Source organism: Mustela nigripes, chromosome 1 (genome assembly GCF_022355385.1).
Source record: "Mustela nigripes isolate SB6536 chromosome 1, MUSNIG.SB6536, whole genome shotgun sequence".
Lineage (NCBI taxonomy): Eukaryota > Metazoa > Chordata > Mammalia > Carnivora > Mustelidae > Mustela > Mustela nigripes.
Window position 1 is genome coordinate 263892859 of NC_081557.1, and position 17333 is coordinate 263910191.

The 17333-nt window shown below is 49.6% G+C and overlaps 1 protein-coding gene across 2 annotated transcripts in view; it reads left to right on the forward strand.

Annotated features, from left to right (window-relative positions):
- Positions 1-1890: 1890 nt before the first annotated feature.
- The window catches only part of FAM47E (family with sequence similarity 47 member E), a 37442-nt gene continuing 21999 nt past the window's right edge, over positions 1891-17333 (forward strand). For both annotated transcript variants that reach the window (XM_059397156.1, XM_059397167.1), the window contains exons 1-4: positions 1891-2035; positions 6473-6848; positions 8954-9096; positions 16470-16620. In XM_059397156.1, coding sequence (XP_059253139.1) covers positions 1962-2035; positions 6473-6848; positions 8954-9096; positions 16470-16620 — 744 coding nt within the window. In that variant the 5' untranslated portion in view covers positions 1891-1961. The remainder of the gene's footprint in view (positions 2036-6472; positions 6849-8953; positions 9097-16469; positions 16621-17333) is intronic.

Genomic DNA, 17333 nt, shown 5'->3' on the forward strand with positions numbered 1-17333 from the left:
AAACCCTTACCCTCACTCTTATGAAAAAATCCTACTTCCTCAAAGTAATAGAAGTTTGAATCCACAAGCAAATGAACTTGAAAGATACTACCAGGGATCCTGAAAACAATGAATCAGGCTCTTCATAATGACTATGTTTGTCGCTTTCTTCATTAACGGACTCTTTTTAAAAAAATTTTTATTTATTTATTTGACAAAGAGAGACATAGCACCAGAGAGGGAACACAGCATGGGGAGTGGGAGAGGGAGAAGCAGGCTTCCTGCTGAGCAGAGGGCCTGACACAGGGCTCGATCCTAGGACCCTGGGACCATGACCTGAGCTAAGGCAGGCACTTAACGACTGAGCCCCCCAGGCATCCCTCCACTAATGGACTCTACTACCCACCGCCTACAACCGAGATAATAATGCTCAGCAGTTGTGGGGGGATTGGGGACAACCTGCACTGGCAAGAGCTTTACATTCACCATCTCTCTGATCTGCTCATCACCCTTATAAGGAGATGCTATTATTTTCTCGATTTCAGACTAGAAAATCAATGGAGCTAAAAAAAAAGTTTGATTAATGGCGCGCAGGGGTGCATAATTATTAAGTAGCTGAGGGGGGATTTATCTCAGGTGGTGGGACCCCACGGCTCTACCCCGCACAGAAAAGGCGGCTGAATACATAAAGCAAATGAAGATGCTGGAACGAGTGTCCACGGACTCCGGGCAGCGTGAAGGGCAGCTTGCTTCCAGCTCGTGCGCTCCTCGCTTGCAGGCCTGAGTCCCGCGAGCTGCTGCAGAGCTCACTGACTTCCCTTGAGATTCGCAGACCACTGGCCTTGAGGAGCGAAGGACCAAACTTTCCCAGAAGATAAGGCCCGGCTACATTCGGAAACAGCGGCCATGGATGCCCGCAAGTTCAGGGTCATGAAGGCAGATGGCTAAGGGCCCCGCTCCTGCTGCCCCTGCACGCAGCCTCCCTCCGTTCACCCGGGCCTCCCCCTGCTTTAAAACTCCTCCGGCTCCACCTGGAAGGGGAAGACGGTCTTTGTGACATTAGTCCAGTGTGTGCCCGAGCTGCTGGCTTCATGCCTGAAGCGACCCGTGCCTCCTCCCGCCGCTCGCGTCTGGATTGTTGCCTTCCCAGCTCCGGGCCGCCAAACCCGCGCTGGGAGCTGGTTCTGTCCCGTGTGAGCGCCACTTCCCCCGCGTCCACATGGCAACCGGCTTCCAGAGGCGACGCTCGTTTCCTCCCGCAGAGTTCCAGGACCAGAAGACTCCAGACTCGCACTGACGAGGACATCGTCCCGCTGTAAAGAACAATTTAATACAGTTGAGCATCTGGGGCAGGAGAGCGCCTGCGGCTCCGTCCCTCTGCAGGCAGCGCCCCAGGCTTCAGGCAGGAGCCCTCGCGGGGCGGCGACCTCAGCAAACCCAACACAGCCTCAGGCCGCCCACACGTGGGGCTGCGGCCCACCCGGACCACGGGTGAGGACGTCACGCTGGAAGCGGGTCCGGGCACAAGGGTCCAGTGACACGGATGGGGAAGGCTCTGGAAATCAGTCAGTTTGCAGGGCGAGGCCCAGGGATTCCCAAGTCCTGCCCGACCGCCAGCAGTCGGTGGACCTCTCCCCTCCCTTTCCACTCTTCCGTGGCCGTCCGTGCATCCGTCCGTGCATCCGTCCGTGCATCCATCCGTGCATCCATCCGTCCGTCCGTCCATCCGTCCGTCCATCCATGCGTCCGTCCACCCGTCCATCCGTCCCGCCGGCCGCGTCTTGCTCTCCTTCGACAGCCCCTTCTGGAAACCGGGCTGAGCACAGCAGGCGTCCGGCCGGCGCGAGGCCGGGGAACGCCGGGGGCGCAAGGGGGCGCCGGGGCGAACCCGGCGGGCGCAGGGCTCCGCGGTCTCCTAGCGACGCGGGCGGCCGGAACACGCACCGCGGGGGCCGGGCTGTGCTCGCCGGGCCGGGCAGACCATGGCCGTGCCCGGGGGGCTGTGCGGGCCTGCGGCGCCCACGCGGGGGCCAGCGGGCGGGAACCGGGGGCCCCGGTAAGCGCTTCCCGGTGACCGTCTCCGGCGGGTGCCGCGTGGGGGCGCCTGCTCCGCGCGACGCTGGGGCGGCGGGGCGGGGGCGGGAGTGGGGGTGGGGAGCAGTGGGCGGGTGCGGAGGGCGGGGAGCGGGGTGGGGGGTCGGGGGGCGGGGTGGAGGGTCGGGGGGCGGGCGCGGGGGCGCGGACGGCGGGGGGCGGGCAGGAGGTCCCCCGCCCTCCCTCCCCGGCCGCTGGGCCGCTGCACGGTCGTCACAGAAACCACCCGCGCGGGGCGCTGCGGTCGCGCAGCCCGTGTTCCCCGCGGCGGCCTCCGGGGCAGGCGGACCCACAAACCCGCTCCGGGCGGGGGACCGAGGTCCCCGGAGAGCTTGGTGTCCCGCCGCCCTTCTCCGGGTTAGTCGGGGTCTGGGGCTTCGCACCCCCCACCCCCGCGCTTGTGCCTGTGGCCGAACCGGGCCTGCGTCTGGGCCGGGGGAGCCCCGGTGCTGGGGCGCTCTGCGGCCTGTGGAACGGCCGGCGTCACCCTCGCAGGGCAGCCACCCGAGGCTTTCTGTCTCCGCGGGTTCCTTGAGCTGTGTAGGAGCCGGAGTTCGGCTGCTGCGACGCAGCCCGACGTGGCGGCAGATTTCAAGGTCTAGAACCGCAGAGGCTGAGTCAAGGCCGGCAGCTCCTCTCGTTTGCCTCGCGACCTTGCACGAGCTACAGCTCCTCCCGGGCTCAGTTTGCTGGGCGGTGAAATGGGAACAACACAATGAGCCAGCGTTAGAGGACTTTTGTGAGGAGTAACCGACGTGTCATCCGTAAAGCATATACTGCATACATTTTAGCAATTAGGAGGCCTTCTGGAAATTCTTTTCCCCCACATTTTCAAAGTTCTTGTTTTGAAATAATTGCAGACTTACAGGAAGTTGCAAAAACAGTACAGAGGTCCCATGGACCCGTCCCCCAGCTGCTTCCAGCGAACTAGCCTAGGTAACCGCTGCACCGTACGGAAGCAGGAAATGCGCACTGACACAATGTATTAGTTAGACCACAGACCGTGCTGAGGTTTCACCCGCTCTTGCTTGCAGTTGGATGTGTATAAACTTCCATGAAGTTTTGTCACGTGTATTCATCAAGGAACAAAACAACTGTCTCACCAGAAGGCCCCTACTCCTTGCAACCCCTTTGTCAGCACTCCTTCCCCACCCCCAGCCTCTGGCAGCCAATATGGTACTTCATTTCCATAACTCTGTTCTTTTGGGGATGTTAGATAAATAGAATAATACAGTATAAAACCTTTCTTTTTCTTTTTTTTTTAAGATTTTATCTATTTATTTGACAGACAGAGACCACAAGCAGGCAGAGAAGCAGGCAGAGAGAGAGGAAGGGAAGCAAGCTCCCCCCTGAGCAGAGGGCCCAAGGCGGGGCTCCATCCCAGCACCCTGGGATCATGACCCGAGCCAAAGGCAGAGGCTTTAACCCACTGAGCCACCCAGGCGCCCCAGTATAAAACCTTTTAAGATGAGCTTTTTTTCCCCTCACTCAGCATAAAGCCCTTGAGATCCATCCAGCCATCATATTAGTAGTTTGTCCATTTAAAAAATATATTTATTTATTTATTTATTTGAGAGAGAGCATGGAGGTGGTGAGCAGAGGCAGAGGGAGAAGCAGGCTCCCTGCTAAGCAGGAAGCCTGATGTGGGACTGGATCCCAGGATTCTGAGATCATGACCTTAGCCCAAGGCTGACACTTAATTGACTGAACCACCCAGGTGTCCCAGTAGTTCGTTCATTTTTTTTTTTTTTAAGATTTTTATTTATTTATTTGACAGACAGAAATCACAAGTGGGCAGAGAGAGAGGAGGAAGCAGGCTCCCTGCAGAGCAGAGAGCCCGATGCGGAGCTCAATCCCAGGACCCTGGGACCATGACCTGAGCTGAAGGCAAAGGCTTTAACCCACTGAGCCACCCAGGCACCCCATTCGTTCATTTTTGTTGCTGGTACGGATGTGCCACTGTTTTTTATTCATTTGACCTATTGAAGGATATGTAGGTGTTTCTAGTTTTTGGTTGTTGCTATCAACATTTGTGTACAGGTTTTTATACAAACATAGGTTTTCATTTCTTTAGGATAAATGATCAATACTCTTGTAATTCTTACAGATGGGGATATTGATCCATGTAGCATATGCTAATGACTGTGAAAATAGTGAATATTTAGGGGAAAAAAGTGTCCAGTTTGATTTTCTGGGCCAAGCAAAAATTTTCATAGACTTAATAAAACACAGAGGGAAGTTTATTAGCTCTGAGAGGCAAGCAGGGCAGTGGGCAGGCCTCCAGCCCTAGTGGACGCTTGTTCATCTCTCCGAACTCAGTGTCTGAGAGGAGGTGGACTAGATTTCCTTCAGGTCCCGCCAGCTCTAACAGTCTATGAGACTGGAACTAGCCGCCAGGCTGTCCCCATTTTTGAGTGATATAACTGTCCCTAAGCAAAAAACAGTCATCAGATTTGATTTCATGAAGTGCTTGGATGTCTGAGTTACTTGTAAATGTGTGGAAAATAAACTTTGTAAAGGTGTCTAATATTATAGAAGGTTGCTTGCTAGTAGGTCATGCTGAATGGGTCATCAGATGTTAAGGTTGGATGAAACTTCAACACCCTGCTGTTCAGCTCCTTAAGTGTTTTGTTTGTTTCAATGAGCGAATTTTTGTATCCTTTCATCTAGATCTTCACAGTAGAGCTGGTTTAAGCCCAATCACACACATACGCACACCCAGCAAGCAAGAAGTTTCTAGGACTCATAAGGAAAGAATAGGAATTAAGCGGGAAACTCTTAAAAATGCCTTGTGCCCGCAGGGTTGAGTGCAACACGGAGTAGATTTGGTATAAAGAGTGTTACAGATGAAAGGGGCCTGGAGGTGAAGAGGCTTCAGGGAAAGACACCAATAATATAGAACTATCTGACTAAGGAAGTGATGTATTAAGATAATGAGTGACCTGCCCTTAAGCTGCTCATGTTCCCAGTCCTGATGGCTAAAATATATTAGATTATCTAGGAACGAGTCTCATTTTCCTTCCATCAACTGCTTCCATCTCATAGTCATACCCTAACAGACCCCTGTGCAGACAGGGGTCTGGTGGGTAAGGGAACTGGGGGAAGCAGGCTGGGTAGAATAAGGCAGTAGGGAAGGGTGGAGACTGTGACTAAGAGAGCCTAGGACTTGTCTATAGAGGGCAACTATTATACCAATTGGTGGCTCCATGGAAACTTGGACCCAGTGTTCCCAGAGAACCTAATTTTTGCTCTAGATTATGTATGTAGGGCTCAAACACCTTTCTCGGGAGTCACACCACCTGGATTAAAATCTCCCCTCTACCATTTATTAGCTAGGGGATCTCTCACAAGGGTTTGTTTTGTTCCAAACTTCTTTGACGCTCGATTTCCTTATCTATGAGTGGGAATAATGCTAGTACTCGGTACCTACTTCATTGGATTGTTATGAGATTTAGGTAAGTTCATGCATGTAAAGCATTTAGAACATGCCTGTTATATAAGAAGTCCTTGATATAAGTTAACTGATCAATTTTTTTAAAAGATTTTATTTATTTAATTTGACAGACAGAGATCACAAGTAGGCAGAGGCAGGCAGAGAGAGAGAGAGGGGAAGCAGGCTCCCCGCTGAGCAGAGAGCCGGATGCAGGGCTCGATCCCAGGACCTTGGGACCATGACCTGAGCTGAAGGCAGAGGCCCAACCCACTGAGCCACCCAGGTGCCCCTGTTCTAATTCTTATTCAAAGAGAAAAGGGACCAAATGACAGGTCTGTAGGCCCCACGCTGCCTGTGGACGGCCAGTTTGAAAACTTTGACCCTTTGGGTTTAGGGAGTGAACTGCGGCCCACAGAGGTTAAATGAAGTGCCAAAGTCATTCAGCCGGTTAAGGGTGAGTGATCCCTGGGATCCAGATTCTTCCCCCTGCCCTGTGGTCCTTTGTTGCAACCTGTGACAAGGAGAATGGGTAGATGAACCTGGTGGTAATAACATTAGATGTACTCCTAGTGGCATGGATGGGCCTTTATAATACGGTGCTTGGCAAATCAGTAAGAAGTGGAACGGTCCCATTTATGTAAGTGAAGAAAAAACGCACATACAAGAACGATGCAGATATTACAAGGCGGGTAGAAGTGAGAGGGAACATTTCAAATCTGGGAGAGGGAGGGGTTTTGCCTGCGCAGGGAGAGCAGTGAGCGTGGGATGCGCGCCAACAGCCTAAAGCGAACAGGGGAGGGGCCGTGCATAGGCTGGAGGTGGTGGGCCGCCGAGCTAGGAGTCTGATTAGCTCGCCCCCTCCACCAAGCCCTCCTCCCCTACCTCATGCCCTCAAGAAAGGTGGAGGCCAACCTCCTTCCAACCTCTGCCCCCCCCCCCCCCCCCGTGGTGCGTGCTGTCTTCCAGGTGCGAAGAGCGTCTACCTTCCCAGGGCTTCACAAAGCCCAGGCACCGGCCGCCGCGCCCCCCCGCCCTGGACGGCCTGCGGTGGACGTTCGTGAAGAAGGGCCTGGATGACTTCCGGAGGGGCTGCCCGCCGTGCGAGGCTCTGCTCACTCGCGGTCCTCAGGAGGCCTTTCTCCCCCAGATCCGTCCCCCAGCTCGCCGACCCGCCCCAGAGAAGAGGCAGCGCAGGTGGCCCGAGGGAGCAGCCCCGTTTCCTGAGCTGTCCCCTGCGCAGCGGGCGCGGGCGCGGGGGGCCTTCCTGGCGGACGTGGAAGCCCAGCGGACCCCGCACCCTTTGGCTCTCTACCCTAATCTGGGAGAGGACATGCCCGTTGAGGTGACCTCCTGACCTAGGGCTGTGGGAGGGCCTCTAGAGGAATTCCCCTTAGATGTGGGGGAGCTCCTTTGAGGGGTGATGTGTTTGCGGGGTTGGGGGGAACAAGTGGGTGCGCCCCGGGGGCTGGCGCAGCCTTCCTTGCTCCCGGGAAGGACACTGGCAGCAACACACGGGCCACTCCCTGTGTTTGCTATGAAGCCACACAACTTCGAAAGGTCCAGTAAACCAGAAACATTCAACGCCTTCACCCCGAAGTTCTACCAGCCTGCTTCGCCTGGGCCTTTTTGAGGGCAGGAGCCACCGGGGACATTGTCAGTCTTGCTTCTGTTCCTTTAGCCTGGTGTCGGGAGGTGTCCGAGGTACTTAGGTCTCAGATGGGGCGTGGGGCGGGGAGCCCGCAAGGTTCTGGGGAAACTGACCACATGGTCAGGCTGGGTTTGGACGCGGCTTCAGTACGCCCCGCGTCCCGGCTGCCTTTGACTCTCAGCTCCGGAATCCTCAGCCTGTGGCTCCCATTCCTGTATCCCAGGGCGCTTCCAGGCCTGCAGGCATCCAGTCTGTCTTTCAAACGAGAAGGGGAAGGGGGCCAAGGTTAAAGGGTCCGGGCCAGTGGACTGTCTTTTAATTAGACAAAGGACAACCTTCGTGGCAAAATCTCATTCCTCTGAGCACTTCTAGCTGCTGTGGGACACTAGAAAATGGAGTTTCTTGGTTGGGCATTGGGACGGAAAGCAAAATCTGGAATATAATTCTGTTAGATTTAAGGGAAAAGGCGGAATGGATATTGGGCAGGGAGCTTACAGGGCCTGCTGCCCTGCCTACGCCCACGTAGTCTGCTCCCTCGGGCACTCGGCGAGCCTGACTTCTCTGCAAAGCCCTCCCAGGCCCTTTCTTAGTCAGAGTCAAGTCCTTGCCATGGCCTGAAAGGCCCTGTGTGCCCGTCTGCTCGCTGCCCCACCCCTGCTCTGCTCCCGCTGCAGCCTCACCCCTGCTCTCACCGGGCCCTGGCCATGCTGACCTCCTGGCTGCTCTGTGAACTTGAGCAAGCATGTCCAGTTCTGATCTCCCTTCTGTGCCCCGACACCTGCCCCTACACGTCTGTCTGGCTCACTCCTTCACGTGCTTCAGATCCTTGCTCAGATGTCTCATAAAATAACACTTCCCCTCTGCCCCATCCTCTAGCACTCGTTGTGACCTATTTTTCGTCATAGCTCTTGTCGCCCCTGGGCTCCTTGCTGGAGTAGAATCTCTAGAAGGGCGGGGACTTCATCGGCATCTTTCACTGTGCTCCACTATACCCGCCGTGGGGTAGACCCTCAGTAAGGATTCGTGGAAAGTGAATAAGTGAATAAGTGACCGGTGGCAGAAAAGTCTGTAGAAAGGACAACCAGAATTTCTAATCAATTTTCCACCTGGGGCTTTCCTCCTGGGCCTCCTACAGGCCAGAGCTGCTGAGCCCATGACAAGCAGATTGTTTCCACTTACCCCCAGATGGCACTTGGGATTGTGGCCCTTATTTCCATGTCTGACCTCTCCAGCGAGGTGTGTTGGCTTCTTTCCGAGGTGGGATCTCTTCTTATGGTACCATGGTGGCCACCAGCTGCTCTAGATTGAAATTCTGCCAAGAAAAAGATCACCTCTTTTTGCATGCTTCCAGCAAAATCCCATCGCCTGGTTCCCGTGGGTAAAACCTGGCTTGTGTGCCTGTTGCTCAACCAGTCACCGTGGTCTCAACTGTCCTGGCCTGCCCGTGGAGCACGGATGGAGTCCAAGAAAAATCTAGACACTGTTATGTGTGGGAGGAAGTTAAAAGCAAAAACTATCTGGAGGCACTGGGCTCAGGGGAGCAGTGAGGGACTGGGGTAGGCCCAGGGGGACTATTCCGTCTGGAGGAAATGGACGTAGCACAACAGCCGATCCCTAATATCTAGGTGGGGGACACCTACCCATAGCGCCCCGCCCAGGACTCGCACAGAAACCGATGAACGGCTTAACCGCTGGAAAAGCAACGCCAAGGGGCATGTTGGTCTGTTCTGCTTTAGAATCCAGGGGCTTCTCTTTTTTGGCACATTGGTCTTCTCTCCAAGGTGGTTTTCTGTTTGTAGCTCTTATTCAAGGTGCTGGACGTGCTGGATCCCGACAGGAAACTGGAGGACACGTGGGCCTATTGTCAGGGTGTCAGGAAAAGAGCAAAGGAACCAGCCAAACTCTTAAGAAAAAAACTTTCCACCCAAGACGACCCGGGCCTGTAAGTATTGTCCTTAACCCCTTGCTGGTTCTGACACCGACGAAATATTTGAGGACTTCCCTTCTCGAAGCTCCGTTTGAATAATTTCGAGGAGCAAAATAACTTACTTAATAACCTAACTTCCAAGGAGAAGGCAACAAAGCCTTGGGTCCTCCTGTGAGTAGTGTTTATTTCAGAAATGAATGTGAATTACCCGGCAATAGACCCTACATGACTCTAGGACAGCAGTTTGGGAAGAGGAAAACTGCAGAAAACCTGGCTAACTGACCCACAGCGACTGAGTTATCTATGTCAGAAGCCTTTTACTCAACGTGATTGGGACCAGTAGTTGGCTGGAAAGCAAACCAAAACAGAAAGAGGAACACAGGGACTTATACAGAATGATATCAAGTCCTCGAAGCATTTCACTTTACTCTAAAACGTAACAGTACATTCACTTGCTCAGTCTTTTCATGTCAAGCCTTTTTTGGAGTCTGTGCCTGCTTGAAGTTCCCAGTCATCATTTTTGCCTAAACTACACCAGGAACTCTACCTTCATTAACCCTTTCCAAAGCACTAAGCTTAATTTTCATAGAAACCTCCTTCTTTTGTATCACTCTCTTATATTCCCAGTTCACATAATTAACCTGAAATGTTCATGGGACGATAAGTATGCTACACAAAAATAGATTCGGGGGGCGCTGGGGTGACTCAGTCGGTTACGCACCTGACTTCAGCTCAGGTCCTGGGATCAAGCCCCCTAATGGGCTGTGCAGGGAACTGGCTTCTCCCTCTGTCTGCCCCTCCCCCCACAACCCATGGCTCCGTCTCTCTTTTTCTCTCTCTTAAATAAATAAATAAAATATGAAAAAAATAGTTTTTGGATACAAATTCAACTTGTGAATTTAGATGACATCACTGGTGGGCCCTTAGGAGTGTGGATGAAGGAGAGAAAGGCTGATCCACAGCCCTTGGGCCACTGAAGACCCAGGCCCATGGTCAGGGTGTGTGGAAGGGACCACATTAGAGCTTTTATTCAATTATACTTGTTTGCTGACGTGAGACGCAAGGTGACAGGAACCCAACTCTCCTGGCCCCTCATAGAATTGGGGAAAAGACCTGGGCACACTCATCTCCGCTCTGTCCTTCTTCCAGTAGGAAGCAAGATGGCGCATGAGAAACACAAACCCTGTCTGCTCTTCCCTTCCTGAGGGGACCCCCGGCCTGGCCCAGCACCACTGGAGCCTGCTGGGTGCCGGGACAGTCTGCCCATTTCTGGGTTTCAGTGACCAGGTCCTTTGGACCTAAATCCATGTGCTCCAACATGGTTGTTGTCAGTAATAATATTTTGGCTTTCATCTTTGCTCTTTGTATTGTTTTGCTCAGAAACTGGGGGTTGGGGGGAGGGAGAGGAGCTTTATAAGTAGGGATCCCCTTGGAGAGCCCAGCAGAGTGGGTCACTGTGGCCCTATGAACATCTTTGAATTTTTTGATCCTCGGCGAACTGTTAGCTGGTTCTCTTTCTGTAGAACGGAATGAAACGAAACAACGGTACTTGCTGAGTACCTGCTATGGGTCATAGACAATGCTAGGCTCTGAGGACAGAATGGTAAACAGATTAGGACCCTGTCCTCATGGTGATTACAGCACGGTGTGGAAGGGAACAGTGAATACATACAGAAAGTACGCCATCTTAGTTCACAAAGCCGTATGTTTTTAAAACACCACTTTTCTCTCTTTTTCTATTTACGTCTGGCCCCAAACCCTCATCCCAGTGAGCTGCAAACCAGTCATGGTCATCATTTGTACTATAAGAAAGTGGGGTAGGTCCCCAGTAATTGCAGGACTGATCTTTAACCTCTTTCTGGTCTTTGGGACTCCTCTCTCCATTCTCGCTGTTTGTGCTACACCCTGTGCGCCCCTGCCCCTTCCATGTCACCCACAATGTCGAGTATAATTGGTGCAACAAGCTTGGGCTTCCTTCCACTGGAGAGATGTTCTGCCTTTAACAGTAGGCAGTTTCCCTGGTCAACCCTGAAAAAATCTTCAGGAAAAGAAATTAAAAGCAGATGTGTTGTCTACTTAGAAGGAGAAAAGATAATAGTATAGAGGAAGTGAACCAAACTAATATCTTAATAAATTATCATCACAGAATGAATGTGTAATTGCCTAATGGTAAGGTTTTCTGTCAGTGTAGTCTTAGCACATTCTGTTAGCATGTCCTTGTCCGTGCTTGCTGTATAAAATAACATGAATCTGGTGGCTTACAACAACAGAAATTTATTATCCCACAGTTCTGGAGGCCAGAGTCCAAAATCAGTACTACTGTGATGAAATCTAAGTGTCAGCAGGGCCATGTTCTTTCCAGAAGCTCTAGGAAGGAATGCACTCCTTGCTTCCTCAAGCTTCTGGTGGCTACGGGCATTCTACAGCTGTGGCTATGTCACTCCAATCTTCGTGGTCAAAATCTTCAAATCTCTCTGCTCTGTTTTTACATTCCCTTCTCCTGTGTGTGTGGGGGGTGTGTGTGTGTGAAATCTCCCTCTGCACTTCTCTTACAAGGACACTTTGAAATGCCAACTGAGTATTACTCCCACCTTAAAAGACCACCAGAGACGTGAGTCAAAGCCAAGCAGCAAGGGTCGTTTATTGCAGGTTCGAGCCTGGACCTCTGCGCCGCTCGTTGCCGATAACGCTGAGAGGTCCGGAGCTGGGTCGGTGCAGGATTTTTATAGACAGATACAAACAAGTTTCGGGTAGGGCTGAGCTGATTGGTTGACAGTTTGAACAGGCATACTTGGCGTCAGTGGATTGGGTCAGGGGGTCCGCCCGCGAAAGCAGACAAAGCAATCTTACAGAAGCAGAACTGGCCGGGTTAGACCACGCATGCGGAAAAAAGCACTATCAGGATATTGAAGGCCTGGTTACTATCAAGTAAAGACAATTGGGAGTCTCCTGGTGGAATGTTACATTCCTGCTATCAAGCATCCTTGTTAATGAGATTTAGGTTTAGAAGAAATTTAACTTGATTTACTTTTCCTTCCACCTCCGCCTCCTTCGGTTTTTTATGGAGGGGAGGGTGACATTAGGGCTTGAGGAACTGAGTTCTCTGTCTTTGGAAATTGGGCTATTGATAAGGTAACTTCTTTGTTTGTAAATCTCAAGGACATTTGCAAACCAAGGGAGACTCCTGCCTTGCAGGACTGTGGTTTCTGCAAGTTAACCATTTATCATTTTATGGCAGTCAGGGGTGCCTGAGGAATGCTACACATATGGAGGGGAGCGGGTGGAGGGGGGGTACAAGGCGCCAGCTCTTGCTTTGTCCTCAGCCAGCCTCCTGCTCCCTCATCAACTTGTGATGGCATTTAGGACCCACCCAGATAATCCAAGATAATCTCCCCATCTGAAGTTAAATTAATTAAATTAATCGTATATAGAGAGATAATTTTTCCAAGTAAAGTAACATTTACAGGTTCCAAGGATTAGCACCTGATCCCTTTGGGGGCCATCATCAGCTTACCACAGGGTGAGGTAATATCTCCCATCTTTAAAATAACTTATTGAGCACAGAGTCTCTCCTTTCCTTTAGAGCAAAGCTCCATGAAAGAGGTGCCCGTATTTACTTCCTCTTCTTTCTTTAACTCATCAGCACTCCAGTGGATCTGCCCTGGGTCATGGTCGCCATTGACTTCTCAGTGATCATCATGTTTGATGGGCCAGTAGTAGTTGACACAACTGATCATGTCCTCTTTCTTGAAACACTTTTGTTTTTTTTTGTTCACTTGGCCTCAGGTCACCTCTCATTCATGGCTCTCGTCCCCCTTCAATGATCTCTCCCCAGTCTTCATTTGCAGGTCCCTCCTCCTCTTCTTTTTGACCTTGAAGTACATCGGACTCGGTCATCTGCTGAGGTGATCTCCCTCTGCCCAGCTTTATATAGATGTTCAACATTTGCCCATGAATCTACCCTTGCCATCTCAAACTCAGCAAGTCCACACTGAACTCTTGATTTCTTCCCCAAACCTACTCACCCTTCTATCTTCTCTAGATAATTAAATAGTAACTTCATTCTTCTAGTTACTTTCGAAACTGCCAACAAATCTTAATGGCTTTACCTTTGAAATATATCAGTCATACCTACTGTATGACTGTTGCTCTGTTCCAAGATCCCACCATCTCTTACCTGAATTATTGTCATAGTTTACTCACTGGTCTCGTAAGCTCCACCCAACATAGCCCTGCTCTCTGCCCCAACAGTAGTTAAAATGATTCTTTTAAAAACTTAAGTCAGCCTCATTCCTCTACTCAAAATTCTCCAGATAAGGCAGAGCACAGGGAATGTAGTCAGTGGTATTATAACAGCCTCATAGGGTGGCAGATGGCAGCTACACCTGTGGTGAGCCCGGCGTAACATGCAGACTTGTTGGATCCCTGGGTTGCACACCTGAAACTCAGGTGACATCATGGGTCAAGCACACCTCAATTACACAAACACACTGCGACATCCATATCATGGCCATAAATGCTGTGTTTTTTATTTTAAAAATTCTCCAACTGCTTGCTTATTCAGAGTAAAATCCAAAGTCTCACGGTTGACTCTAAATGCTCTTACGATCAGGCACCCTTACCCATCAGGCCTCGCTCTCTGCTACTCTGTCCCTTGGTCTCACCCCTCTAGTCACACGAGCCTCTCTGCTGTGCCTCGACCATGCTCAGCACACCCATGCCTTGGGCCCTTTGTACATGTTTTTTCCTGCCTGGGTCTGCAGTTTGATATCTGCCTGGTTTGATCCATTTCTTCTTTGAGGTCCCTGGTCAACTATCACTTTGGTAGTGATGCCTTCTCTGTAGAAATAAAAAGCCCCCCGTCAACACTGTCCACACCAACTGCCCTGTTTTATTTTTCTTTATTTTTTTTTATATTTTTATTTTTCTTTGTATCACACCTGGCATAGGCTTACCTCTTTCCCATCTGTCTCAATCTTAAGTTCTATGAGGACAGGGTTTAAACTTTATTTACAGCTGAATCCTAATGCCCGGAGCTGTGCCTGGTACTTAGCTGGTGTTTAGTAAATGTTTGTTGAATGGATGGATGGATGAATTAATATATGGGTGCTCTGGGTAAAAGGTACAGGGTACTGGGAAGAGAGTGTGGGTTCTGGGGACAGCCTGGGAACACCTCCCTGAGGAAGGGATATGTATGTTGGAACAAAAGGGAGATGAGGGAATGCAGAAGGCATTGCAATCAGATGTTGCAACATGTGCAAAGGCCCTGTGGCTGAAGGGAGCGTGAGGAGTTCATGAAACTGACAGAAGGCCATGATGGCCGCAGCTCAGAGAGTGAGGGAGGATGGTAATGGAGATTCTTCTTCTACTTTTGCAACAGTCCAGAGAAACAGGCAAGGATTGGGCCATGAAGGACCTTGGAAACGGAATTAAGACTTAGGTCTTTTTAATGGAAGAGTAATAATCTATTGAATACAAAAACTTGTGCCTGAACATTCTTTCATAGCAGCACTGTGCATGATAGCCCAGATGTCCATCAACTGATGACAGATAAACAAAACGTGGTCTCCTCAGACAATGGAATCTTAGCCATAGAAGGGAGGAAACCACTGATACATGCTATAACATGTATGATCCTTGCAGCGTACTGGATGAAAGAGGCCAGACACAAAATGCCATATGTTTGGGGCACTTGGGTGGCTCAGTTGGTTGGGCAGCTGCCTTTGGCTCAGGTCATGATCTCAGGGTCCTGGGATCGAGCCCCGCATCGGGCTCCCTGCTCAGTGGAGAGCCTGCTCCTCTCTCTTCCTCTGCCTGCTGCTCTGGTTACTTGTGCTCTTTCTCTATCTCTCTGTCAAATAAATATAAATAAAATCTTTTTTTTAAAGATTTTTATTTATTTATTTGACAGAGAGAGATCACAAGTAGGCAAACAGGCAGGCAGAGAGAGAGAGAGGGAAGCAGGCTCCCTGCTGAGCAGAGAGCCCGACATGGGACTCGATCCCAGGACCCTGAGATCATGACCCGAGCTGAAGGCAGCGGCTTAATCCACTGAGCCACCCAGGTGCCCCAATAAAATCTTTTTTTAACAATGCCATATAAGGTTCCATTCAGATAAAATGTCTAGAATAGGCAAATCCATAGAGACCAAACGTAGATTACTGGTTTTCAGGAGCAGAGAGAATGGGGGAAATGAAAAGTGACTGTCAGTGGTTACGGAGATGCTTTTTGGGGGGCAATGCAGATGTTCCAGAATTAGATAATGACAGTGGTTGCATAACTTGGTAAATGTATGGAAGCCACTGAATTGTATATTTTGAAATGGTAAATATTATAGTATGTGAGTTCTATCTCAACCTAAAAAAGAAGGTATTGAGAGGTTTAATTGAGGGCGAAGGGGGACCTCATTTGCTATGACCAGATTTATATTTTGAAGTGATTGTTTTAGCTGCGGTGCTGAGAATGGATTACGGTTTGGGGGTTGGGGCCCTAGGGGAGATCAGAGATACCAGTGAAGAACATTTGCAACAGTCCAGAGACAGAGGTAGAATTTAAGCCTACCAGATTTTTTTTTTTTTTATTAAAGCTTTTTTTTTTTTTTTAAAGATTTTATTTATTTATTTGACAGAGAGAGATCACAAGTAGTCAGAGAGGCAGGCAGAGAGAGAGGCAGAGAGAGAGGAGGAAGCAGGCTCCCTGCTGAGCAGAGAGCCCGATGCGGGACTTGATCCCAGGACCCTGAGATCATGACCTGAGCCGAAGGCAGCGGCTTAACCCACTGAGCCACCCAGGCGCCCCATGCCTACCAGATTTGTTAACGGGTTGGATTTTAGGGATGAGAGAGAGAAGTCAAGGACATCTCCTGCTTGTTAAGATTGTCAATGGCTTTAGGGAACTCCAAACACAGTAAATGGGCACATGCCTTAATAAATGGTACTCACGGGGTGCCTGGGTGGCTCAGTGGGTTAAAGCCTCTGCCTTCCGCTTAGGTCATGATCCCAGAGTCCTGGGATCGAGCCCCGCTTCGGGCTTTCTGCTCAGTGGGGACCCTGCTTCCTTCTTTCTCTCTGCCTACTTGGGATCTCTGTCTGTCAAATAAATAAATAAAATCTTTTTAAAAAAATGGTACTCATAATTTCAAAATATCAACTTATACTAATAAAATGCTATATTCATTTTAATTATTATAACAACTCATGATATACTTGCCTTTATGATATTAATAATGAGAAGGTAGTCTCTGGAAAATTAACGTCTACCTTGTAAAACTTGTGAGAGACTATTAGAAATGCAAGCATTACCACTTCTTTCTTTAAGATAGTGTTTGATATCTGTTTGGATTCATGGTGTCTCATCTTGTAAGTCTTTGATGATCTCATTATTCTTAGTCCCAAGAAGACTGCTGTGTCACATCCAGGTCAATGGCTTTATGAAGAAAAGAAGCCACATCAAACAGATTTGCTCCGTGAAGATGGTCCTCTTATCCATGAAAATGTGCGCAAAGGAGTTAGGGACTTCTGCAACTGGGCTACTACTTTTGTAAGTTCATAGTAATACTTACAACCAACTTTTTAAAGTCAAGCTCAGAGTTGCTATTATTAAAAAACAATGTTAGGATATGATCTAAGTCAAATAAAGTTATAAAGGAATTATGATTCTTCCATCATTTATGATAGGAGTGTTCCCTATAGATGATGTTTCTGGAAAGTTTGCAAGCTTGCAGAGTATTTGAGTGCTTATTGTTTATATGCCACATTGTTGCTGTTTCTTTCTTTTTAGTGGCTCTTTTTCTTTGCCAACTTTATTGAGATATAAATGACTTATGATATTGTGTAAGTTTAAGGTATACAATGTGATAATTTGATATATATAAATATGCATTTATATATATCAAAATGATTACCACAATTGCATTAATTAACACATGCATCACCTCACATAATTATCTTTTTTTCTTTGCACTTTTAAAATTTTTTTATAAACATATAATGTATTTTTATACCCAGGAGTACAGGTCTGTGAATCGCCAGGTTTACACACTTCATAGCACTCACCATAGCACATACCCTCCCCAAGGTCCATAACTCCACTTATGGACCTTTCTCTGACCCCCTCTCCCCCCAGCAACCCTCAGTTTGTTTTGTGAGATTAAGAGTCACTTATGGTTTGTCTCCCTCCCGATCCCATCTTCTTTCATTTATTCTTCTCCTACCCCCCTAACCCCATGTTGCATCTCCACTTCCTCATATCAG